Genomic DNA, 19,620 nt, shown 5'->3' with positions numbered 1-19,620 from the left:
AGTTCCCCACCTTTCCTGAGCCTCCCCCTTTCAGGGCTCTGGCTGTCAGGAGTGAGGAGGTCAGGGTAAGCTTCAGGGAGACAGGGTGCTGGGATGCTTGGAACCCTGGGCCCCTCCCCAGGGAGCCTGGAACCCACGGAAGGGAGCCCCACCCCACCCCCCACTTCCTGTGGTGGCGCTGGCCACACCCTGCACTGGGTACAGTCCACTTCCTCCTCCAGCCTGGCTGCAGCCCAGAACCCATTGGGCAGGGGCTAGGACAGACGGACTAGGATGGACAGATTCTGGATGACCCCTGGCCGACTCTCCCTTCTGGCAGCTCTGGTCCTGTGGCCAGTTCAGGCCCACCCCTGTAAGGCCTAGGGGAGGGGGCAGGGAGGCAGGAAGAGGGGGGATCCCCAACCTGGTGGCCAGGCTGCTGACCCCGCTCTGCTCCCGCCTGCAGTGGTCCAGAGGAAGCAGTGGCTGGTGGGGCTGGGGGCCGTTCTGGCTTTCCTCGTCCTCATCTTCATCCTCACGGTGGTCTACGCCATCTGGTGCAGTGAGTCTCGGCACAGGTGGGCCTCATTCTCTCTGAGCCTCTTCCTCTCCCCTCTGAGCTCCGCCCCTCTCAGAGGCCCTCTCTCCACTGGTCCCTACCCTCTCGTAAGTCCCTGTCCTCTCAGAGTCCTCTGAGTAAGGTGAGGAGGGGGTAATTCATTCTTTGATTCAGAATCAAGGGGGCCTCATAATCTTGCTGACTCCCTCCTGACTACCTACTTACCAAATGAGGTGGCTTTCTCACAGAGAACCCCACCCCTACACTTGTATGTGCTTCATATGGGATCTGTAGCCTTTACCACCTCCCCTTTCATTCACATCCACTTATCCATCCATTTATCCATCCACCCATCCAACCCTCTCTCCTTCCAGCCATCCATCGTCCCTCTCTTCCTCTCTCCCTCCTCCATCCCTCCATCATCCATCCCTCTGTCTGTCCATCCACCCATCCATCCACCTTCCCACCATTTATTCACAGTCCATCTGTTCATCTGTCCACCCATCCACTCATTTACCTGTGCACCCATCTCTCTGCCCATCTACTTGCCCCCAGTTTTGAGACCTGGGAAGCCAGAGAGACCAGATGTTAAGAGCATGGTTTGGGCTCATGTAACTCAAACCTGGGCTCCAGCACTTCCTTCCTGTTCAAATTGGGCAAGTGTCCTCACCTGAGTCTCAGTATCCCTTTCTGAACAATGGGAACAACAAGGGTGCAGAACTTAGAGGTTCTGGAACATTCTAAGTCCTTACTAAATTGGGTTATCTGGGCCCTTCTTGTCTCCACAGTAATAAAGAGAAGGAAGAAGAGACTGTGAGAAAGGAGGAAAAGGAAGGAGAGGGTGACTGGGGGCTGGAGCTGGAGGAGAAAGAGGAGCCTCCAAACCACGCAAGAGTGATGAGCTCCTCATGAAGGCTTCCCGCTCACCTTCTCCAGGCAGCACCCAGGGGATGCACCAATACCTGCTCTGCACCCTAGAAGCAAAGACCTGATCCTGGGGTGTGAAATGACTCCACCAGGGTGGAGTGTCCCTGAATGAAGAAGGCCCAGGACAAACCCCAAGTCCCTCCTAGAGGGCTGTTTGCATGTTTCCTAGGCATTACACACCCCCTTCCCAAGCTTGGTCTCCATCTGGTAATTCTCAAGCTCAGCGGGCAGGCACCCCTGGATGAGGAGCTCATCACATCCCCGACACCCCCACCATCTTATATCTCTACCCAATCTGCGCTGCAGCCATCTTCTTAACCCACTGCCTGATTTCTTTTCCCACCTTTCTGCTGTCCTTTGGAATTCACCATAGAATCCAGTTCTTCTCCTGCTCTCCTATCTCCAAAATCTTTCAAGGTCCTGCTCCAACGAGTCCATAGGCCAGCCCCTTTCCTGGCCTCAGTATGTGTCTCTGCCACATGGAAGCTGGGGGAATCCCCACCACATCTTGCTCAAGCCCTCCTTTTCACTGGCAAGAGGGAAGGTGGGGAGAAACCGTGCAAATAGTTCTGCCAGACTGCAGGACTCGGGGCAGAGCCAACACTCCTCGTGCAATCTCCCTTTTGCTGCTCGTGAACTTGAACTTTGAGCAGGCTCAGCACCAGGCTGTTCCCTGGGAGATGAGAGCCCCTCCCACTATATGCTGAGTTTCAGGGCCCTGTCCTGGAACGTTATAACACCCAGGAGCTGGATGTGGGGTGCACAGCATCATCACCCCACTCTTCCTGTCCTCCATTCCTGGTGGTGGCTCCGCGGAGAATGAATTGGAATCCCAACTTTCTTGCTGTGTGACTTGGGACAAATAACTTAACCTCTCTGTGCTTAAGTGTCTTGTTCTGTAAAAAGGGAGGAAAATAACTATTCTTTCAGAAGTCTTCATGAGGATTAAATGCAATGATGTCTACAAAAATCCTGAGCACAGAACCCAAAAAGCATTAATAAGTGTCAGCTTTTTGTTATGCTGAAATGAAGATTGGGCAGGGCGAATGAACCTCCCCCCCTCAGACTAGGGAGATTCTGAAGGTTAGGGGGTGTGTTCTTAGATCGCAGCTCTGGGAGTGCAGGAATTTCCTGCCTCCTCTCTTCTGTGCCCAGTCTAGGGGTTCCCGGTGGGTGGGGTGCTGGGGAGAGGAGGGAAGGGAGAAGGGGCTGTTCGGGCGGCACTTCCCCGCTAGGGGGCGTCTGGGAAATTTAGGGGGGCGTCTTTTGGGTTGTCGCAAGCAAGCCCCCTTTTATGGCATTTAGTGGGGACCCAGGGATGGCAAACACCCTGCAGTGCTGGGGCAGCACCTCAAAGCAAAGAATTGCTTCATCCTAGGGGCCAATGGCTGAAAAACACTGAGGCTTTCCTTGAGATCAAAGGCCAGATTGCTTACCCCAACCGGACTTAGCTCCGACCCCACTGAGCCCTCCCCCAAACCACTCCTAAGCCTTCTTCGGCTGAACACCTGACCCCAGCTGAGCCCCTCACTCCGCAAAGGCAGCTCCTACGAGTGTCCCCCATTCTGGCTACAGTGAGGGTCGGGACCGTGGGCTTGCGAGCGGAGGCGGGTGGGGGCCACCAGCTCACCTCTCCGCCCAGAACCTGGTTTCTGGGTCCAGGTACCCCGTCTTCCCACAAGGGGGCGCCAGAACATAGAGGCTGCGGGAAAGAGCGAGGGCCCATCCTAGGAGTGGGAAGGGTTGGAATCATCAGGGGCCTTGGGGGGGGGGGGCGGCGGGAGGGGGTAAGGGCCTGGACCCAGAGCTCACCCAAAGTCACCATCTAAAGCACGTGTCTCTGGCGGCCAGTTGGCTCAGTTGGTTAGAGCGCAGTGCTCGTAACACCCAGGTTGTGGGTTCGATTCCCACATGGGCCAGTGAGCTGCACCCTCCACAACTAGATTGAAAACGACTTGGAGCTTATGGGTCCTGGAAAAACACACTGTTCCCCAATATTCCCCAATAAGAAAATAAAATAAAGCCGGTGTCTCCCGCTCAGCATTGCTGACATTTGGGGTTAGACATTTGTTCTCTGTGTGGGGCCGTCCTGGGCACTGGGGGTTGACGAGCAGCATCAATTCCCCCCCACACACACGGTACCAGTAGCTTTCCCCAGTCATAAAACCACCACAGATGTCCCCAGACATTGTGGAATGTCCCCTGGGGTCATTTGAGCTAAAGGTCTCAGAACACCTGCCAGCTCAGCCAGAGTATTGGGGTCAGCCTGTTTCCTGTGGCCACCTGCCCCTCCAGCTTCTTCCCTTCACTTTGGCACAGAACACAGAACAGCCGGCACTGAACACAAAGAGGAGGACTCAAGACAGCCAGAAAGAGTCGAAGCATAGCTTGTTTAATTTTTATACATTTTCTTTTTTTTTTTGCCTTTTATTTATTAATCTTTTATGGAACCCCCCCCTTTTTCTTTTTTTCTTTTTTTTTTTTTGCATAGGGAAACAAACAAAATAATAACAGCCAGAGTCACTTTCTGTAAATGGTACTTAGGCGTGTCCACGGAAACCGAAATGACTGCGTAATATACAGGTTATGATGGGAGTATGAAGTGCGGGAGCAGGGTGGGTGAGCTGGAAAGGGAGAAGGTTGGGTCCAGATCTACCCAGATGTCCCCTTACCCCCATCCTGTCCCCACACGGGGAGGAGGAGGAGGAGGAGAAGGACGAGGTGGGAGGCAGACCCAGCCTGAACCTTTTCCAGGCTTGGGTTCATGAGCATGGGGTGTGTGTGTCTGTGTTACCCGGTGTGTGAGGCAAGCAGAAAGCGAGAAATAGAGTAAACTATCCTGGTAATATCAGTAAAATACAAAATGAGAAAAACCTCAAAAAATATCTCAGAGGGAAAAGAAAATGAACAGCAACACCACCAAAAATAGGAAGGAAGAAAGGAAGGAAAGAAGGAAGTTCAGAGGAAAATGGTTCTCTCTCCCTCCTCCATTGTCCCCCTACACTATGTGCTCTGTCCTGTGGACATTGCTTATCTTTCCCCAATGTGGGGTCCTCGGGGGAGGGGGAGGGTAGAAATCTAGGGGCAGGGGTCAGGACCCCTGGACTTGAATGGGGCTTTGGTTTCGGGGGGGGGGGGCTGGCTGGCACCCAAGATGGGAGGATCAACAGAAGTGTCAAAGCATCTTGGGAGTGGGCTTTGAGGATTCCCAACTGGAGGGGGACTGGGAAGCTCCCCTCCCTTTTCCAGTGGGTCCTCTTCTAGCCAGTGAATAGAGGGCTGTTGGGAGGGTGATAGCTTGGGGGGTATGACTTCTTTCCCCTCCCCCAGCCCTTATTCCTGTTGGATCCCACCTTCTCTTTCCTGAGGCCTAGGGCCCCCCCGGGGAGCAGGGGAGGAGAACCCCAAAACCACACCAGCAGACATGTGAGGCACTGCTTGGGAAGTCTGTTTTGGTATCACTGGCAACAAGTCCTGCTGGTATCGCTTTGGGTTTGTGTCCCTGCCTGGGGGCAGGGGGCGGGGGGCCTCGGGGCCAGCTCGGACCCCACACATTCTGAAATGTTTAGGGATGGATGGATGGATGGGGGAGGCTGTGTCTTTTGGAGGTGGGACTCTCAGGAAGTGTCCAAAGGCGCAGAAATGGGGAGACACAGGAGCGGAGGAAGCTGGATTTGAGGATGGATCTCTGGGACCTCTCTCTCAACACCCTCCAGAAAGCAAGTAAAAATCTGGGTCTCAGAGAGAATCCAGGCCAAAATAAAAAAGTAGCCACTGTATAATCTGTATTACAAGGAAAAAAATTCCAAAATTATATATATATATATATATATATATATATATATATATATATATATATATGTATAGTATAGCCCTACACTGGATGTCAAAGTACCATTGGAGAAGCGGAGTGGGGCGGGGGTCCGTGTGCTGTCTCTTGGGGGGGGCTGCATGGTTGCTCCTGGCCCTGGGGTCCTAACTGGCCACTGTCCAGTCAAGTCTGCCTGCCCCTGGAACTACTGTCTCTGGGGACAGACAGAAGGTTCTGGAGCAGGGAGGGGGATGCATGGGGCTCAGGCTGGAATTGTCTGCTGCTTGGGGAGCTGCCACAGCCCCCCGAGTCTCCTTTGGGGTTCTTTTTGGGTCTGATTGTCTAGCTCAGGGTGCAACTCTGAACTGGGCCAGAAGGATTCCAGACTTGGGCATGGGGAACCCCGGATACCCGTTCCCAGTCAGATAGGGCTGGGTCTCTTCGCACCTCTCTCTTCACCCTGGTCGATATCTAGTGCTCTCATCCAAGAAAGGGATGGGGGCAATCTGTATATATTTGGGAGGCCTCTCTATTCTTTTCCACAGCATGAGCTGGCCCCCAGGGTCAGGCTGGGGGGCTTTGTATGGGAGGGGATGGACGATGAGTGGTGGGTGACGGCAGGCTTGGGTGGGGATGGGGTTTGAGATGTCAGTTTCATATATGTAAAAACAAAACAAAACACAAAAACACAAACCCAACACCCTGTCCCCCATCCCCACCTCGGGGCATGAACCCCCACTACAGAGGTGGGTCAGGGATCTGGTTCCTGGTCTTTCTGCCTTATTCTGCCTGTAGTGAGGAGCCTGGGAATTTTGCCTAACGGGGCTCCTGCTGCTTTTCTGAGAAATGGGAAGAACCCAGGGATAACGCACTGGCTGGGAAGGATGTGCACACAGCACTACTGATGAGTGAGATCACACAGCTGGGGCAAGGGAGGGTGGCAAGGTGGGGTACAGGTCATGGAGGGACAAGAGGGTCCCAGCAAAGCCCTTGGAAAGGGGTCCCGGTAGGGAAGCCCTCTGCTACCTGCTGCTCCCCACTTCCCTGGGGGGCAGGGAGAATAAGAACCAAGTATCAGCCACATGAAAACTGACACACATGGCCTTGGGCTCTCTGGCCAAGGGACAGTTACGCGTCATGGCCAGCTGAGGCCGAGGCCTGGGCTCTCCGTCTATCTCCTGGGGCTTGCTGAGGTCTTTTGGGAAGAAAATATGGGTGAGCATAAGATGGTGGATGAAAGCTGGGACCTTTTGGCAAAGCCCCACCCTGCTCTGGAGACAATTCTAAAGTCTGGGGAGGGGACAGCAGGCAGGCGAATGAATGGGGACTATCCTCTGCCTGGTGCGTTCCCTCAGGAGATGCTGGGGGGGTCAAGGTGGGGGCCGGAGGTGGTAGTGGCCTGAGGTTGGAAAACCCACTAGCCCTTTGGTCCTCCCCACCCAGATACCACACTGTCTGCTATTATCTCACCTTTGGTTGAGTTGAAGGCAGAGGAAATCAGAATTAAAAAAAAAAAAAAACAGGAAAAAGAAAACAAAAAACAAGACAACAGCATGGCCAGCCACCAGGGCAGAGGCCTATGACAGGGTGCCCCCTTGCTGGCCTCCCTAACCAGGCCTCCGATGGCTGAGCTACACCTACAGGTTCAGACAAACAGATATTGCATATATCGAGTTTGGCTTTTTGTTTCATACCCGATACCCTCCATAGTCAGAACTGGAAGACATAGAACTGGGTGTTGGAGGCAAGGAGAGGGCAGGAGAGAACTGCCACCCAAGGCAGGTCTCTGAGGATGGGGGACAAGTGGGTCCTTTGGCAAGAAGGAGAGGGCTGCACAGAAGAGTTGACATCTTTGAGGGTGGGGCTGGGGAAGCAATTTGACCCTGAGCCAGAGGGACGCCAGCTTGTATGAGATGGGGGGAGTTTGGCTGTCGGCAAGGTGGCCACCCCATGGGGGGGCTGCCCCGGGTCTTGCATGCATGTGTGGCGTCTGGGGGGGGGCTGACCTGTGGCCCAGGGGCCAGGGCACACCCCTGAGGTCTGTCTGCTGCTATGGGCGGGGGCTTCAGAAATGACCCCTTGGAGCCCAGGGGTGGGGCTGGGGGTGGTGGAGCACCAGGGAAAACCCCCAATGCAGCAGAGCCATGGCGACAGAGCCCAGGGAGGGTGGGGCGCAGGCCGTGGGGGCAGGTCACGGGGCAATTGCTTTGTGGATTGCTTTTTTTAGCATGGGATTTTTGTTTAAAAACTTTTTTTTTTTACAAATAGAAATACATCCCTTTTCCATTTTTACTTTTTATTTCATGTCACTGTTTTGTCTTTTTAACTACACGAGCAGGGCATGCAGCTACCTTTGCGCTGATATTGTTTAAAGGTAATACTTATTTTCGGAAGGCAAGGCACATCATGTGGTAGAAAATTTCGTGCAAATTAGGAAACATGGACTTTTTTAAAGGTTTTTTTTTTATCTTTTTTTTTTTTTTAAAGAGGAGGGGGAGTGGTGGGGGCTGGGGACGGGAGCTAGAGCCAGGTATAATTTGCCATGCAGTGTCAGGCTCTGCGAGCTGACAGCAGGAGCCAGGTCACAGGAGTCCTCGACTAAGCACCATGCAAAGTTAGGTCGCTGGGGGCTGCCAGGAGCCCCCTCCCCTACCCCGCCTACCTGTACCCTAAGGTTCCCGGCTGAGAAGCTTCTGGATACCCCAGCTGCACAACCCACCCCTCCTGCCCTCCCAGAGAGCGGCCCATGCTTTGGTCCCCAAAGGACACCTGGTGGAGGGACCCTGGGGACAGACAGAAGGACCAGGGGTCCTTGAACCCCTCTGGACAACGGGAGGGGGATCAGTGGGGAAGGGTCTTGGGTCTTTCTGTTTATGATTGAGTGGGTCTGCCAAGCCCCTTGGGCTGGTTTGGGAGGAAAGTCCGGTTTCTGGAGGTGGGGGGAGGCTGGCCAGGCCTAGGGGTACCAAGAGGGAGCAGAGGGCCAGGCTGGGAGATGAGGCGGAGGCCCTGCCCAGGGCAATGGCTTTGGCCGAGGCCCACGGTGGGGTCGTGGTAGGGGAGATATTCCCCAGTGCCAGGCATGGAGGCGGCCAGTGGGGGCTCAGATGTATGGGCCAGGAAGGGTCCCTGTGTTTGGGCTTGGTGACCCTAGAACACCTAACACCCTTTCTCAGGCCCCCCACCTAAGATGGCCATCCCGGGGGGAGGGCAGGGATGGGGTTGGGGAGCCCGGGTAGGGGGGCACCCGGTATCCCCAGCTTAGTGTTTTTGGAGCGGCTCAACGGAAAACGCTTAGCAGATGGGAGGTCCCCCACGCAGCCGCAAGGGTCCCAAAGGTGCTGGAACCCCCCTCCCACCAGAAAGAACCCTCGACCTGGTGATCCGGGATCGTGAGGACTCTACTCCTTCTGGAGGCCCAGCTGTGATGCACCTCCCTGGCTGCGCCCCACTTGGGGGGTGAGATAAAAGTGCAAACCATGGTCCCCCTTTGGGCTGAGAGGCACCAGGGAGGGGGTGTCGCTCCAGGATGTAAGGCACTGGCAGAGGAGGCGTGGGGCGCACACCGGCTTCCCCAGACCGTGCCCCTGTGCCCCAGCACAGCAGGATGCTTGGGAGACACCCAGCTTTGCCCCTTGGGCCCCTGGGGGGTCCCATCTCTCTAGCTCTGAGGGGAGCACAGCAATGAGGGGTCAGCGACTGGAGGTGGCCAGGCTGTGGGGGAGGGGATGGGGATGCCCACAGCCACTTGTGGCTCAGCTGGACAAAGGGGGCAGGCGGTGGGAATCAGGCACTTTAATCCACTCACTCTCACCTCCCACCTCCACTGGCTAAGTGGGGTGGGGGGAGTCCTCCCCTCCTAGGGTTCGGTGGATGGACACCCCAGACCACACCCTTTCTTGGGGAGCTCTGGGTCTCTCCGCTCCGCCTCCCCCAGCCCCTTCCTCCAAAAGTGCATTTCTTACAGTGTGTGCAACATGGATCCCTCCCCGGGGTGTGGAGCCAGCAGGCAGGGTGCAGTGGGGGGTGGCCTCCTATGCCGCAGGGTGGGGCTGGGGGGCAATTGCATAGAGACTTCTCCTCCCAAACAGGCAGGCATGGGGCTGAAAGACAGAGTCCCGAACCAGCCCAGCACCGCACACTTTGGGGCGTGTGGAGGTCCCACAACCGACAGCAGGACACTCCTGAGAAAGAATCTGCCACGTGTCCTTGTGCCCTGGTGATGCCTGGCGTCTCCCACAACCCTCTTCTGCCCTTGTCACGTCCCTGCCCGCCCTGGCCTCCAGGGCCTGCCTACCGGCTTGGAAACACCAGCGTGGAAAGCCCAGCCGACATCCAGGCTGTGGGTGACGGTGGGGATGCAGGGAGAGGTGGCCTTGCTGGGTGTCCTTCCTGTCCCATGGGGCCTGGGCGCAGGCACCAGGCTGCGCTCACCTGGTCCTGGGTGGAGGCGGGAGCGGGTGCCAGCCCTTCCAGAGCAGCAGCGAGATGAATAACTTAGGGAGACCCCTGTCGCAGCACTGTCACACCACGTAGTCACTTTGTCAGGCCCTCTCCCGAGGGGTGGCAGGTCCAGCCGTGGCGTCCCGAGAGTCTGAAGCATTGCCGTCTTTACCTTTTGTCTTCTTGCTTGGGTGGGTTTATTTTTATGATTTTTTTTCTCATTTGTCTTTTTTTTGGCCTTTTTTTTTTTCTTTTTTTCTTCCTGTGTGTATGTGTCTATGTGTTTTGTCTTTTCGGCTGGGAGTCGGTGGGGTGTTCTTGCTTGCTCTAACTTTCCACCGAAAACATGGGCCGGGGGCCGGCTGTGTGACCCCCACCCCGGGACGAAGGAGCAAGGCGTGGGAAGAAATCTTTCTTATCCCAGATACCAGGACTGGCCGGCCCAACATGGATACACAGAGAAAGAGAGAAAGAGAGAAACGAGGGTCAGGTCTGCCACTGCCCACACCCACATCAGCCCCACCCACCTCCTAGTTACCTGTTTCCCGCATCCCAGACCTGTCATCACCTGCTTGGTGACCCTAGGCAAGTGACTTCACCCCTGAGCGGGGCTGCTAGATAAAACACAGGATGCCCAGTGAAATCTGAATTTCCCATAAACATTTTAGTATAAGTATATGCTGTGCAACTTTTGGGATACACTTACACTAAAAAAGACAAAAAAATTAATCCTTTATTTATCTGGAATTCAAATCTATCTGAGCATCTTGTAGTTTTGTTTGCTGAATCTGGCAACGTGAACTCTGAGCCTCTTGCTTTGAGTGTAAAATGGGCTGGGGGCATATGTAGTCTCACTCTGCCTCCAAGTGAATCTTATGGAGGCACTGTGCCCAGGACTGTTTCCTTTCCTTGTTAAACAAACATTCTCCCATTTAATGATCCCCCCAGCACCCTTGTGAAGGAGGGATCACCCTGTTTCGTGGTGGAGAAAACTGGGCTCGGAGAAGTCAAGTAATTTGCCTGAGGTCACCATCATGGGCGAAGCAGAGCCAGAATGTGTACTCAGGCCTGAGAGCCTCCGGTCCTTGCTTTCCCCCCTGCCCAGGGCTGACCCCTTAGCCTGGACCTCCAGGGCGTCACGACCCCCACCTTGCAGAGGGGGAGATGGAAGCTCCCAGTTGGGAGGTCAGGACTGCACGGGACAGCTCTCAGAAGGCCTTGGTCTCCACAGGGAAGCTGCTGTACAGACCCTTCCCCTGGAAATGCATCCAACCTGCTCGTCTTGGGTGGGCACGGGGACCACGTGATGCCCCCCACCCCTGCTGTAAATCAACTGTACCCCCTCCAACCAGGTTGCCCTGCAGTCGCTGGACCATCACATAGCACTGGCGCTCTGGCTCCGAGCCCCCCATCTCCAGCCAAGTTCAAGTTCATGTTGGCCATTACCTCATGTCTGGTTTCCGTTGGCAACCAGACAGACACTGGGCGTGGCCCTCCCTAGTGGTGGCGGGCCTCCCCTCGGCCCTTCCTCCCTCCTTCCTCCCTTCCCAGGCCCGCTGCCAGGCTCTGGCCCCCCGTGTTTGGTGGGGGGCACCCTCAACTCAATTATCTTCCCCCTCATCTGAGGGGGAAACTGAATCAGCGCAGTACAAGGGGTGAGTCCCAGGCTCTGGCAACCCCCTGGCCTGGATGGAGCCACCAATGTGGTTTTGGGCACATGGTGACTTAATCCTTCTGGCCCTCAGTTTACTCATCTGCTGAACAGGCATGATGGGCTCTTGGGCAGAAAGCATCTGGTGTAGCAAAATGCTCAGCCAGGGAGATCCCGTCACACATAAGAGGGGCAGGGTGTCAGAGTCCCCGGAACCCCCTCTGGGGGCCAAAGTGATGGATGGCTCAGGACTGGTGGGATTGATGGTGAAAGATGGAAAGTGGGGGGTTATGGCGTAGAAGGGCAATTGAACAGGGGACCTCAAAGGACATTAACCAGGGGGAGGGGAATACTGATACGGGGGAAGGCACGAGACGGAGAGAAGCCCCTGCAGGCTGGGGGCAGACGTGGGGGCAAGGAGAGGCAGAGGAAAGCAAACCTGCCAGGAATAGTGAAGACAGAGGCAGAAGTGCTGACTGGGCCAGAAATGAGAGGCCCCTAAGCTCTGAGGCCTGTGTGCAGGGGCTTTGAGAGGGGGGAGATGGGCCCCACTCATGGCTTCCTCCTCCTCCCTTCTGCAGGGTGGGGGGCTGACCCGACCCAGGGACTAAGGTGACCTTAGTCCAGTGACCCGGGGTCCAGCCTAGACAGTGCCGATGGGGTTCCCCCCAGACCTGCCCTCCCTGTTCACCCATATTGGGGGCCTCTCCTCCCCCATAACCCAGGCTCCCTTGGGAGTCTCGTTAATCTGTCACCTCCCTTCCATGCCCCTCCCAACACCAGTCCCAGAAAGTTCTTTCCCGTTCTCAGACCTGGTTGTATCCCTCACTCTAAACCCTTCCATGGCTCCCATGGTCCCTGGCCAAAACCTGAGTTTGAGGTTTTCCACATTCCAGCTATTTCTCCATCACCTCCAGCCTTTGTCAGTGCCAAGCCCATGCCTGGGCACCCTCATCCTTCTCTGCCTGGCCAGCCTTTGCCACTGAGATCCAACCTCTCCCCACCCAGGCAGCACCCTGGAGGCTCCCCACCTCGGAGCTTCACTAGCCTTGTCCCACTCTCTCTGGGTCCCCAGCAACCAACCCCCTGTCCAAGAGGGGCGACGTGAAACATGTGGAAGCAAAGGCGCTGTCCTTGCCTGCCTCAGTTTCCCTCCCCTTCCAAGTTGTCTGCTTGGGGCTGATCAACCTTGCAGAGGTTGAGAATGGAGATGAGGTAGAGGAGGCTGGGGAAGGGTTAAGCAGGCAGGGCCCTCCCTGTCGTTTTTATTAGCTTTGGTTTCTGAAACAATCAGGACCTTCCCAGCCTCCTATGGGGAGGCATGTGGGGTGGGGGCCGTGGGGGGGAAGGAAACGCCTGGTTCCTTGAGCACTGGAGGGGCGGAGGCGTCCATACCTCCAGGACTTAAAAAGGGTGGCTGTGGGTGGCCCAAAACACAAAGTGGGGAGTCCTAGGGCTGCCTCAGCTTGCTGGGTGACCCTGACCAAGTGAAATCTCTGGATTCCAGCTGGAGCTCTGAAAGGCAAGATGCTCAATATTTGGGACACGGGAGGGTGTGTAGAGTGGTCCTGGCCTTTCAGTGCCCTTTCTGGACGAAACTGGTCCCCTAACACTCCAGACCCTTCAAAGAATCCCTGGGAGGTGCCCAAGGCCAGAAGAAGAGACAGAGGTTCAGAGTAGTTAAAGCAGGGCTGGGTTTGAGACCTGGGCAAGGAGGGAGGAGGATGGCTGGGTCCTCTCCCCACACTTTATATATCTTGAGCTGTAACAAGGCCAGCCTTGGAGGGTCCCCAGGAGGCCAGGCTGTTCCTTGGGCCTGGTCAGAATGGCTGATTTTGGTCTTAGCTGAGGATGGGAGATATGGATACCTCTTCACCTCCTCCCCACCCCTGCCTGTGGACTCTGATGCAAGGGACCCTCCCACAGTGGCCAAAGGGTCTAAATATGGCCCCTGGGGCCCCACAAATCCCCACGCTCTGTGGTTCTGGCGATTAGAGGCTGCTGGGGAGCCCCGCACAGGTTTTCTCTGTGCCTGGGCCTCAGACGGCCTGTAGGGGCTGGTGCGGCCCTTGGGCTATTTTATATTCTGCAAGCCCCACCCCCACACACACTGAGAAGTGGATACTCTAGGGACCAGCCATCACCCTCGGACACTGATTGCCAACATATTCCCGGCCTGCACAGAGCACAGATTCGGACTCTGACGTGAGGTCAGGTGTCAGGACACACAGGCAGCAGGTTGAGGCCACCTCCCACTCCACCAGAAGCTGGGAGCCAGTCTTAGTTCTGGACCCATCAGGGCTATCCTCCACTGCTGTGCAGCCTCAGGCAACTTGCTCCTCCTCTCTGAGCCTCCTGGTCTTGTCTTCAGATGGCCTTCCTCCCCCCCCCTCCCCCAACCCTGGTAAACACTCAGCTGCAGTAATACCAACTCGGCCTCTGCCGCCTCGCCCCACCTCGCAGGCTGGAGTCTGGGGTGGGAGTACGCATGCTCTACTGGGTGACCCCCCCGCCACCTGCTGCCACAGGCTGCCTTAGGTTCCCCACCTGCCCCTGGCATTCTGGAGTCCTCTGCCACCCCTGGCCCTCTTCCCCCATGGTCCCGCTGGCCGGCGGCATGGAAAGGGATGAGGGCTGGGGGATTGAAAGCTTAGGCTGATGTGCTGTGTGATCCTGGGCAAATCCCATTGCCTCTATGGGACTCAGTCTCCCCATCTGTACAAATGGGCCTGGGGTGGCGATAGCCCATGAAGGTCTCCCAGTAGGAAGTTGTAGGCAGGGTTTTGGGGTACGGCTATACTTGAGGCTCTGGAAAGGTATGGGAGGCTGGTCCCCCTGCCACATTTAACGGCCACTGTGCTGGGGGCTTGGCGGGGGGAGGGGGTGGCACGGGACCCAGCAGGCCGGCCTCTCCCTGTGCGCCCAGGCCAACCCCTCTGCCCTGGACCTCCCTCCCCCCCACCAGCCGGCCTCTCGGCCCCTACCTGTGCCTGATAAATGCCCGCTGGATCCCTTGGTCCTAATCCCACAAAGGAACGGTTTGCAGGGGACGTGCCGGGCGTAGAGTAGGCTGCGGGGAGGAGAGAGACCGAGAGCCCGTTAGAGAAGGGGGCTGCGCGGGAGCACCCAGAGAGGGTGGCCGCTGCCCAGGGTCACAAAGAACCCAGCGCCCCGCCCCCCCAGGCCAATCCGGGCACCCAGAAAAACCCAGTCACAGGCCCCTGGGATTGGGGTTACAAGGGAGAGGCACCTGCTGGAAGCAAAGGTGCAGGATGAAAGAGTCATAATTCAGAAACCGCCTGTCAATTATTCAGGGTGTTCCACTACCTGGCACACCCTGCGACTGCGGCCTGAATCCCATGCAGGGCACCATCAATTATTGAGGGCGCTTTATTTATTAATTTTCCTCCTGGAGAGGTATGGGGAAGGCTGGGTGCTTGCATCCACACACACACATGTATATTTTAGTCTCACCGATTACATTTTGTCGGCCAGTGAATTCACAGTTAGGTGCCACTGGGGCTCAGGGGCCTCAGACAGGTTGGGACTGGGATGGTGAGAGGGTCCCCACAGAGTCTCAGCCGGGGTGGGGTTAAGTGGGAGGCAGTGAGGATCCGGGGCTATGGGGAGAAGCAGGCTGGACTTGCAGTTAAGAACCCAGTGTAGAGGAGGAGAGGGAATCTGTTTATTCTGCATCTATTAAGTATCTATTGTATGCCAGACACTGGGCCTAATCCCATTTAACACTCAAGGGCCTCAATGAAGCCAACATAATTATCCCCATTTCACAGATGAGAAAGTAGATAGTCAGTGGTCACCAGCACCACATATTGACTCTACTCTGTACCTGACATCGCACTAAATGTTCTCCCTGATCTATTTCACCGACTTGTACCACACCTCTCTGAATCCGGTACTGTGACTGTCCCATTTTTTGGCTGAGAAACTGAGGCTCAGAGAGGGGAGGACATTTGCCCAAGGTCACACAGGAAGAGCTGCAGAGGCTGGATTCAAACCCAATGTCCAGCACTGCATTTGATGTTCAGACACAGCCCCTCTGTAACGGAAGCTGCCCTGGATCTTGGCAGGCAGTAGATGTGGTGAGGGGAGGGGAAGGAATGCTGGGGGCAGGGGGTGCCGCATGCAGGGAAGGGGGCCAACGGGGCCCAGATGGTACTGCTGGCCCCTCCTGCTCAGGTGGGGTGAGGAATTTCATTTGGGGAACGAGGGAGAGAGACACTCAAAAAGGAGGTAAGGGGTAGAATGAGATGGTGGGAGAAGTCTGGGGGCTCTGAGACTGTCTGCCCAGGGCCCCTGATTGGAGAGGATAGGCCTGAGAGGAGGCAGGATGAGGCTCTGGGTGCTGAGGTAGGTGGCCCCAAGCGAAGCAGCCTGGTAAAGCATGGGCGGCCCACCCTAGCCTGCTCTGGTGTCCAGGAAGAGGCTGGGTATAGAGCCCCCGTTGACAGGGTAGACCCCAGTATGGGGAATCTGGGAGCAGCTTCTCAGCCTGGAGGAGCCCTGGATGGGGGGAGTGCCCTGTGGGCTGGTGAGCTGTAATCTGGAGCCACATCCAAAGGGTGGGAACTTCTAGAAGGTGAAGAGACCAACCCAGGGCCTTCCAGCAGGCTACCACCTGGAACCATGACTAGAGAGTGGAAGGTTCTAGAAGGTGAGGATACCAACCTAGGGCTTTCAACCAGGGTACCTACCCCCTGAAACCACACCAAGAGAGTGGGAAATTCCAGAAGACCAGGTGGCTCAATCAGGGTCTTCCAGGGTCAAGTAGGCAGGTGGGGAATGTCCCATCTACAGGTGTGGCTCAGCCCAGGTCACTGGCAAGAACAGGGCCTACTGTGGCCATTCCCGTGCCTCCCTCAAGAATTTAGAATTCTCGCGTTTTTATGTGAAATGTCCTGATTTGAACACAACAGAGTCTCATTTTTCACAACTGAAGGGCATCTGGGGGCTGGGTGAGGCCCTCAGCCCACCAGTTGGAGACCTTCATCTACTGCCAGCTGCTTCTTGATATGGAGGAGGGCTCAGGGGCGCAGAGTGGGCAATGGGGACCCCGCGCCACTTGGCCAATCAGGGTAGACTGCAGACTTGCTCCTGCCATCTCCTAAGTCTGCCCTGGCCCCACGTGGGCCCAACCCTGCGGCCCCCACCCAGGCCTCTATCTGGGGACCCACCAAACTCGCCAGTACCCACCAGGCCAGGCCTGAGCCCCCAACCCCAGCAGTCGGGGAAGGGAGTGGAGGGGGCCCCTCAGGGACGCCCGCCCTGCCACGGGCACCGCTTCCCGAGTGCTTACAGGGCGAGGTCGGCGACGTGCTTCCTCCCTCGGAGGTGGGTTTGGTGGCAGGGGGGAGCGCCAGCCGCGGCAGCCCGGGGGGCGGGGGTGCCAGCATCTGAGCAGAAAGGCAGTGACTGGACATTTTGAGCTGACCACTTCCATTTAACTGGGGGGAACAGAGAGACAGGTGGTTAAGGCGGTGGCGCCCCCTCACCTCGGGCTGCCATCCTCGGCCTGCCTGGGGGACAAGGCTGGCGTGTCCAGACGAGTTTGGTGGGTACCGTGGGCCCCGCAGGCCTTTAGCATCCTGGGACCACACTGCCTTCGTCTCCTCCTTAAGCCACTTTAGACCCCCACACTTTCCTTCCACGTGATGCCTCCTCACCCTAAACAACATGAGTCCACCTCATGGGTGGTCTTTGTGCTTTTCCGCATTACCAGGATCTACGTCCACCGCCGCATCCACATTTCCAAATCCGCAAAGCTCTGAACACTGGAAGTTTTTTGTGGAAGTTTGGCAAAAGCCAGCCTGAGCTGCAGCTATATGACCGTGTTTGATTTCAAAGCATCTCATAAAATATATACTGTCAATTCTAACATCTGAAAAAGCCTAAGTGGATCCCCGCCTTGCACAAAACCCTTTGAAATAGGGGCTCCACATCAGAGAGCCACCCAAGGCAGCCCCAGGCCCCAGGGAGGTCGCCTGGAGCCAAGTGTGGAGCAGAGGGGAGGTCTGCGCCCCCCAAACTCACCGGTCCAGGTTGCTGGCTGGCTGGGTCACAAGCCAGTGAGACGAGATCTTTGAGCGGGTCCTGGGGATTGAGGTGAGGTGGATAGCGGATAGCCGTATGTGGGAAGTAGGTGGAGGCCGTCTGGGGCAGGATGGAGGTCGTGGGGAAGTGCAGGGCTGAGGATGGATGAGGGCTCCGGGCGATCCCTGCAGAGACAGGGAGGGGGCAGTCATGGGGGCTCTGGCCAGTTCCCTCTGCCCTGTGATGTTCGTGGGTCATGCCCACTTCGCAGTGCATTTAATAATGACAGCTGTGGGACCTAGCAGTGCCTGCCACAGGCCAGGCCATGTTGTCATTCACACGCCCAAACATGCTGACTTTCAGGGAAAACCTTTGGGTTCTGCTGTCACCCCTGCTTTTTTTTTCAAACAGAGAATGACATGGTGGCTTTCAGAGGTTATATCCCTGCCCCAGGCCACACAGCAAGCAGGTAGCCAACCCAGGGTTCAAGCCCAGGCTGTCTGGCCCCATGGCTCGTTCTGTAAAGGGCCAAGTGGTCAGTACTTTTTGAAACTTGAGATGTAATTTGCATACTATAAAATTCACCTTTTTAAAGCATATAATTTTCTTAGCACATTCAACTATCACTGTAATCTTTTAGAAAATTTTCATCATCCCGAAAACAAGCCCCCACCCCCCACCCCAGCCCCTGGCAACCGCTAACCCACGTCTTATCTCTGGATGCACCTGTTCTGGACATTTCCCATAAGTGGAATCACACACTGTGTGGCCTTGTGTGTCCGGCTTCTCTCATGAGCACCGTGTGTTCAAGGTCCATCCACGTTGTGGTGAGTGTCAGCGCCTCCCTCCTTTTCATGACCAAATAACATTTCATTGTGGTATTTGCTTTTTTTCTTTTGCTGAACAATTCAGTGATTTTTTAAAAAATTATATTTATTCTCTAATTCCAGGACATTCTCATCACCCCAAAAAGGAGCCCTGTGCCCACTTGCAGTCACTCTCTCTCTCTCTCTAGCCTCTGGGCAGATAGGAAATATTTTTGGCTTTTTGGGCCATATGGTCCCTGTTGCAATTACTCAACTCTGCCATCATAGCCTGAAAGCAGCCACAGACTATATGTAAATTAATGGGTGTGGCCATGGGTCAATCAAACTTTATTTATAAGAACACACGCCATGGGCCATGGTTGGCTACCCACTAGCCTAAACTACTGTGCTATGTTGATTTAGGTCCCTGTATGGACCTAAATCATTATCATCGTTAACAATGGGGTAACAGGCAATCGAGAGCTTGCCACGACTTCTCATTCTGTCCTAATGACAGCCCTGGGAGGGGGGGCCCCAACTGACAGGTGAGCACAGGGAGGGCCAGGTGCAGAGTGACTGGCTCAGCTCACACCCTGTGGTTGCTGGAGCCTGTCTCCCTCTGCTGTGAGTGTGACGCTTCCTGTCCACGTGCCTGTAGCATCCCTGTATCCCCTGCGTGGCCTACCTCCTTCTGGGACCACCTGAAACCATTGTCTGTTTGAGGGTTGCTCAAGTGTGACATAGGGAAGCAGGTTGAGGGCTGAGCCACAGGCGTGTGCACCTCCTCCTCATGCAAAAGGGGAAACTGAGATCCAAAGAGACAAGTCAGGCCCGGGTGCTCTCCACCGTGGCATTTCCAGGCTTCCTAGCCCAGCAGGGTGGCTATAGCAATGGGACTTCTTGGCCGTGAGGGGCCTGATCAGAGGGCCGGGCTGCCCCTCCCTGCCTGGGCCCGTGGTGCTCACCACTGTGCACAGCGATGACGGGCCGGTGGTGCTGGGTGAAGCTGGAGAGGCGCGGTGAGTCCTGGGGAGATGGGCTGTTGAAAGGTGACTTGTCCATCTCTGTTTTCTTCACCGGGGATGAGATGCCTGTGTGGGAAAGGGCCTGAGGGTCACAGGGCTGTGGGCACCCCTAGCTTCCCTGCGGGGGCCCTGCCCCTTTATTCCAGCAGCCTGTGGGCATGGGCATGGGGGCCCATTTTACAGACAGAGCAAACTGAGGCTCAGAGCAGTGAAGGTAGCTGCCTGGGGTCCATGGCCTTGATGCCAACATGGGCCCCCGATGTCACAACCTGGCTTCACACGTCCTCTCCTTCCAGAGATAAGTCCCCCCAGGGGATGCCAGAACCCTGGAGAAGGCAGCAGGGTGAGCAGAGGGGAGGGGAGGGCCCTGG

General features: G+C 56.1%; 2 protein-coding genes and 1 non-coding gene across 10 annotated transcripts in view; 2 read left to right on the top strand and 1 right to left on the bottom strand.

The window, feature by feature from the left end:
* The first annotated feature begins 196 nt into the window (after window positions 1-196).
* Window positions 197-3,179, top strand: LOC109453924 (small integral membrane protein 24). The gene is made up of 3 exons (XM_019744053.2): window positions 197-352; window positions 446-557; window positions 1,327-3,179. The coding sequence occupies exons 1-3, from the start codon at window positions 274-276 to the stop codon at window positions 1,448-1,450; spliced, it is 315 nt and encodes a 104-aa protein (XP_019599612.2). The 5' UTR covers window positions 197-273; the 3' UTR covers window positions 1,451-3,179.
* A 131-nt stretch (window positions 3,180-3,310) lies between these two features.
* On the top strand, window positions 3,311-3,384 carry TRNAT-CGU (transfer RNA threonine (anticodon CGU)). The gene has a single exon. It is a non-coding gene; the product is annotated as a tRNA-Thr (tRNA).
* Window positions 3,385-3,836: 452 nt separating this feature from the next.
* NFIC (nuclear factor I C) overlaps window positions 3,837-19,620 on the bottom strand; it is a 67,792-nt gene continuing 52,008 nt past the window's right edge. For 2 of the 8 annotated variants that reach the window (XM_074337566.1, XM_074337564.1), the window contains exons 7-11: window positions 19,190-19,315; window positions 17,419-17,603; window positions 16,685-16,832; window positions 14,355-14,440; window positions 9,929-10,152 (exon numbers count right to left, since the gene is read on the bottom strand). In XM_074337566.1, the coding sequence (XP_074193667.1) occupies window positions 10,135-10,152; window positions 14,355-14,440; window positions 16,685-16,832; window positions 17,419-17,603; window positions 19,190-19,315 (563 nt within the window). In that variant the 3' untranslated portion in view covers window positions 9,929-10,134. Of the gene's footprint in view, window positions 10,153-14,354; window positions 14,441-16,684; window positions 16,833-17,418; window positions 17,604-19,189; window positions 19,316-19,620 lie in introns of all 8 variants that reach the window. The other 6 variants (XM_074337567.1, XM_074337563.1, XM_074337568.1 and 3 more) reach the window with 6 other exon arrangements.

The sequence above is a fragment of the Rhinolophus sinicus genome, linkage group LG07, assembly GCF_036562045.2.
Source record: "Rhinolophus sinicus isolate RSC01 linkage group LG07, ASM3656204v1, whole genome shotgun sequence".
NCBI classification, from domain to species: Eukaryota; Metazoa; Chordata; class Mammalia; order Chiroptera; family Rhinolophidae; genus Rhinolophus; species Rhinolophus sinicus.
Note: the sequence above shows the minus strand (reverse complement) of the source record. Positions and strands in the feature narration are given on the sequence as shown.

Bases quoted from the DNA above. Each gene is read 5' to 3' on its own strand.
- LOC109453924 (XM_019744053.2), top strand. From the start codon at position 274: ATGGACAGATTCTGGATGACCCCTGGCCGACTCTCCCTTCTGGCAGCT. The intron at 353-445 runs GTAAGGCCTAGG...TCCCGCCTGCAG, and splicing joins GCCAGTTCAGGCCCACCCCT to TGGTCCAGAGGAAGCAGTGG. The intron at 558-1,326 runs GTGGGCCTCATT...TTGTCTCCACAG, and splicing joins TGCAGTGAGTCTCGGCACAG to TAATAAAGAGAAGGAAGAAG.